Here is a 6,000-nt window from a genome sequence, read left to right on the forward strand (position 1 = left end):
CTGCCAGAGCCACATCATCTGCGTATGCCACCACTTTTATCCTTTCTTTTTCTAGTGTAACCAGAAGGTTATTTATAGCAACATTCCAAAGAAGAGGTGATAGAACTCCTCCTTGGGGAGTGCCTCTGTTCACATACCTTTGTATGTTTGCTTGTCCTAGTGTGGCTGAAATACGTCTCTTCATTAGCAGTTCGTCTAACAACCTGAGTATACCTGGATCAACATTCAGAGTTGTCAGTCCATTTAATATCGAACTCGGATTGACATTATTGAACGCCCCTTCGATGTCTAGAAACGCCACGATTGTGTATTCTTTGACAGATAGTGAGCTTTCAATAAAGCTGACTAGTTCATGTAGTGCGGTCTCAGTAGACTTGCCCTTCGAGTATGCATGCTGTCGTTTGGAGAACAAACTTGAATCGATGCTAGTTCTAAGATAAATATCTATCATCCTCTCCAGAGTCTTAAGTAGGAATGAGGATAAGCTGATTGGTCGGAAATCCTTCGCCCTCGAGTGAGAGACTTTTCCCGCTTTAGGGAGTTTTATGAGTTTTATTTTTTCCTTCAGAAAATAATACTCTTTTTGGAGTTTTTTTTTTCAGAAAATAATACTCTTTTTTTGGAGTTTTATTTTTTTCCTCGGAAAATAAAACTTTTTTCATGAGTTTTATTTTTTTCGTCTTAAATAAAACTCACATTCATTTTTGTTTTTTTTTTACAGTTTCTTGTTTTATTGAGTCTATCTCACATAAAGTTTGTATTAATTTATTTGTTTAATGTAACGAACATATTTTTTTCCAAAGATTTGAACGCAGCGAATGCTCTTTCCACGCTTACTTGGGTTGCAGGAACACACTGTACAGTTTTTAACAATATACAATATACAAATACGGATAATTTACTTTTTTTGCTTCCCAGAACTCAAAAAGAGGTTTATCAATCGGCAAGGGCCTTGGCGAAAAGGTATCGATTTCATAGAAAGCTTTTTTTTCTTCCTCATTATCAGTTTCTTCGCTTTCTTGTTCCGTGTCAACATTTAGGGTGTCCAAAAATTGAACCAAAAGCAATGTACTCGATCATCGCATTGGCTATTATTTATCTGCAAAGAGAAAAACAAATAAATAGCATTCTTGATTCTCAAACTGCAAAATCCGACCCATCACTTCTTTAAGATGTGTTAGAGCACACATTAATTGTAGGGGTTCATTCGCTATGATGTACTGAAGAAGCGGATCCAAATATAAGGTTGCAAGGAGTGTTGGATTTTTTAGCAGCACTTTTTCACGCCGTTCTAATATTATCAGATATTCTGAACTGGCGGGCTTCGACTGAATGTCAAGCCACATTTTAAAGAAATCGCTATAAAATAATTACTCTCCTTGAAGCATTTGTGTGGCGACGTATACTGGCTCCAAGAGGGCTAATAAGTCTTCCACACTTTCCCATTCTGACTGACTTAGATTAAGTGCGGCATCGACATTAGCATCAAGTAGGTGGAATTCCATAGTGTCTGGATATCAATGGAAACTTGGGGTAAATTAAGATGACTAGTCATGTTCCTAAAAATGAGTTTTATTTTCCGAAGAAAAAAAATAAAACTCCCAAAAAATAGTATCATTTTCTGAATGAAAAAATAAAACTCATACAAATGTAATCCATAGAGTATTATCCATTAGCGACCATCAATTTCAACAAAGAAAAAAAAAAAACAAGAAAAAACTTCAAGATATCTTGGAAAATAATAATTTTCCCTCAAATCTCATAAAAAGTTTAATAGCGGCTTGCAAACCATCATCAGAAAAGAGGGACGATGAAAACGATTCAAAATCCTTTAGATCCTTGACATGTTGGTACAACTATCTCCGAAAGGATATCAAAATCCGATATTTTTGATAAAAATAAATATAGCTTGGCACATAAATCCAACAATAATTTAAGAAAAGTAATACAAAGTAATCCGAAACCCCAAACGTAATTTATGAGATTCCGTGTGATGGAAAATCAGAAGAAAAGTGCCAAAAAATATACATTGGAATCACCAAAAACAAATTAAAAACAAGGTTTTCCGGACACAAATCTGACATCAAAACACGTAATAACAACAAAATACAAAAGAACTGCGTTAGCGACACAGTTCGTGTCTTACAACGAGAGAGCAACATAAGCAAGAGATACCTTAGAAATGTTACACATAAACAACGTACCAACGACGAGGAGAATAAATTACAAAACAGACACGGAAAACATCGCTCACATATACAGACAAATGATACGACAGAAAAACTTTTAAAAAGAGTTTTATTTATGACGGATAAATAAAACTCTCGTTTTAACAGTTTCATCCGAGTTTTTATTTTTTTAGTCAGAAAATAACGATTAAAAAATAATTTTTTTGGATAGCACTTGTAACCGTTACGGTCCCTGATTAATAATGCTAAAAACTATTATTCACCTAAACTTCCAATATTCACTGAATTAATTTTTTCGTAGTCATGCTATCACAGAAATGCTGTTATTTACAAGCCGTATGAAAAAAATAAACTACCAAGGCAACCAATTATAATTTTGCTCGTGAATCCTTGTTGCGGTGATTATACTCCTTCTCTGCGTGTATGTGGGACCACTAGATGTAGATAGTGCGCTATCACTACGCACGAGTACAACAAAAAGTAACCCATATACAGCAATTCTACCAGAAATGAATTTTTCATCAGGGTTTGTGATGTTCAATGCAAAAGTTATATATTATTTGAAAGATATTTCCGATGAATTTCTTCCTATTTCAAAAAACACGCAACCATTGTCAACATTTTTATTTGGGACAAGAACCAATTTTAAAAAAAGACCTTTTTCTAAATACTAATTGCACCCTTCACAACATTTGAACAAATTATGATATCGCTACGATTTACACGAAAAATATGTATATTAAAACAGACTGCTGAAGGAAACATGTTAATAAAAGCGTATTTTTCCATTTTGCTTATTTCTTGCTGTTTACTACTACACTGAAAAAAAAGCATACTCGGTTCCAAAGATTTTGTCTTTACTTTAAAAAATGTATTGATTCCGAGCCAAAGAAGCTGAGAATACAAGTAAGGATACTTTTAAGACACAATTCTCTTTTAAATTTAGGTTTTGTGTACTTGCTTCTAGGAAGCAAATTTTAATTTTTCGCTTTCTCAGCTTTTTTTTCTTCATATGCTATCAAAGTCCTTTAAAAACGAGTTAACGGCAACTTTATTTTCCAAATTAGTACTCGACTTCCAGTAGAAATTATGCTATGTTTGAAGTAAAAAACTTCTTTAAAATAAAGTTTTTAAAAACATGTCCTATATTTGAACGATTTTTTGCTTTGTAGTCAAGATGCAAAAAGACAACAAATTTAAAGACAATTTCATTAAATTTAAAGAATTTTTCTGAATTATTAAAGTCAAGTTGACCTTAGCCCAAACATTTTTTCTTTCATGTTATGATATCCATTTTTAAATCAAATCACTTAATTATAAGGACAATACGACTTCATTGAAAAGTTTATCGACCTTTGGAAAAAAACTTTATACTAGAGAAATGCGTCTTCTATGCTAAGCAAAATTTGCATTCGTATTTTATAGACATGAAATCTTTGACTTCACGACAATATTTTTTTCAGTGTAGGATGAGACATGGGGCTTTGCCATTGATATATTTTTCTCGGAAAAATTGTCAATTTTGTGAAGGGAAGAAATGGGTAATAAGAAGCTTAGACCGCGTCTTCAATGAAAAAAAGTCGAAGAAATATGAGTTAAAAATTTTAATCAAAACAGTCACGTAATTTTTAATTAATAAAACTTTTAATCAATAATGCAAAATAATTTAAATTGAAGAAATTTGTATTGTATATTAAGATTATTTTATGCAAATGTTTACCGAGACTGTGCCTCAAATGGTCCATCCGTTTATTCCAATTTTGACATTCTCTTTACAACATTTCGGCCGGTATCTCACGAACAGGTAAATTACTCATAAAATTATTCGTGAGTCACGACATATTTCGTGAGTCACGATATTTTTCGTGAGTCACGGTATTTTTCGCGAGTCACGACATTTTCGTGCGGGAGTATGCTTGAGTATAAGTTTTCTTTTCGTGAGTGTGCGTGAGCGTGAGACCTACCAAACAATATCGTGCGTGAGTAAGATATTTCCGTCGTGAGTGTGCGTGAGCGTGAGTAAAACATTACTCACGTGCACACCTCTACTTCATAGTTACGCGTGCTTTGTGCATGTGGCACCGCCTTGTTGAAACCACATGTCATACAAGTCAAGCTCTTGCATTTTGGCCAAAAAAAAATTTTTGATAATACCTCATGGTAGCGCTAGTCATTCACAGTTACGTTACGATTCGCATTATACAAACAATTGTTAGTTTGAACAAATTCTGAAAATATATAGTTTAAAACAGAATGTTTGGGAATATATGTTATGACTGTTTTTCATTTGTTTCGGTGTACAAATTATATGATTGGAACTGAAATTTTTAACACATTATTTTTTTCCAAGCATATAATGTTCATAAACTTGTATAACATGTTTGTGACATAAATATATGTTAATATGTTAGAACATATTATGTTTGGTATATTACATTATCTTAAAAATAATGTTACTTGATGCAAATATATATTAATTTAACAATTTTGTATAAATATACATTTAGAAACGGCGGAGAGAGAGAATAGGAAATAAATATAAAGATGGATAACGAAAGACATCAACAAACATAGTGAGAGCAAATTATGATCTACTTGAGAGACATATTGTGGATAAATGTGATTGAATTGATTTTGGTATGTGTCTGGCACATGAACGAAGCAACCAAAAATTTGAAATGTTTATGTCTAAACATTATTGAATTGCGAATTTCTTCTCATCGGAGAAGATGATGATCGGAAATTTGATCTGGCAAGCGCATCAACTTCTTTGCTCTTTCAAGTGGTTCTTGAACTTTACCTTCAGCTATTATTTGCATCCTTTTTCAGGATATTTTCTGATCTTTGAGTCTTCAGGTGTGAAAAAAAACAAAGAAAATTTCATTCAAATTGAGCCACAACGACGGAAAGATTCATGAAACGTTTCGTATTCAAATCTCTAATTAAACAAAAAAGAAAAATAAAAAACTAAATTGTTTGGGCTCACTGTATATCTCTCTTACTATTTACGATTTTGTTGTCCCTAGTTTTGTCTTTTTTCTTTTTATTTTAAATATAAAACTTAAACTTGTGCTTTCTTATTTCTTGCAGAACGTAAACTACTAGCAGCTAAACAACGAGATGAAGTATGGGATAGCTGAAGATACCAATCGAATAGGCAAATGTGCAATGATAGTACGTGGTAGCTGAAAAGGATATTCTGCCATCCATATAGAAAATAACTGTCTTTATATAAGTAGTGTAAGCTCTTATTAAATATTTAGACGAATATTTCTATTCATCTTTCAAGAAAATATACCAATACTTTTATTAATTTCCTATGATAATTTCACTGCTACCGCTGCGATATATAAAAAATAACTAAAGCGTATATCTTTGACTTTTTGTAAACCTATTTCGGTAATCATCATTACAGCATTCATATATTTTCTATTCTCCTATTGTATATTTATAAATATATTATAAAATAGTCGATATATATATGTGCATCAAGATTATATTAAGTTCTGGAAATATACAAAATAATAAAATGATTGATAATTTTTGTTTCAATTTTATTTTTTTATTTTATTTTTTTTTTTTGTATTATTTTTATTCTGTCGTTTAAGATCAAGATATAATGTAACGCAAAACATTCTTGAAGTGGCAAAAATTTACTGATGTTTATAATGTTGTCACGCTCATTATTTTTAAAGAGAAAATGATGAGAAATTCGAAAAATTCAGCGTTGGATATAGAAATTATAGTTTTGTTTAAGAGTTTTTTTAAAGACAAAGGCATTTTCAATAACCATTGCAAGTAAAAGACGAAG

The 6,000-nt window shown here is 31.8% G+C and overlaps 1 protein-coding gene across 4 annotated transcripts in view; it reads left to right on the forward strand.

Annotated features, from left to right (window-relative positions):
- The window catches only part of LOC142233605 (uncharacterized), a 130,511-nt gene extending 124,770 nt beyond the window's left edge, over nt 1-5,741 (forward strand). For all 4 annotated transcript variants that reach the window (XM_075304595.1, XM_075304596.1, XM_075304593.1 and 1 more), the window contains one exon: nt 5,280-5,741. In XM_075304595.1, coding sequence (XP_075160710.1) covers nt 5,280-5,329 — 50 coding nt within the window. In that variant the 3' untranslated portion in view covers nt 5,330-5,741. The remainder of the gene's footprint in view (nt 1-5,279) is intronic.
- Nucleotides 5,742-6,000: the final 259 nt, after the last annotated feature.

Source organism: Haematobia irritans, chromosome 4, assembly GCF_050003625.1.
Source record: "Haematobia irritans isolate KBUSLIRL chromosome 4, ASM5000362v1, whole genome shotgun sequence".
Taxonomy (NCBI): Eukaryota; Metazoa; Arthropoda; class Insecta; order Diptera; family Muscidae; genus Haematobia; species Haematobia irritans.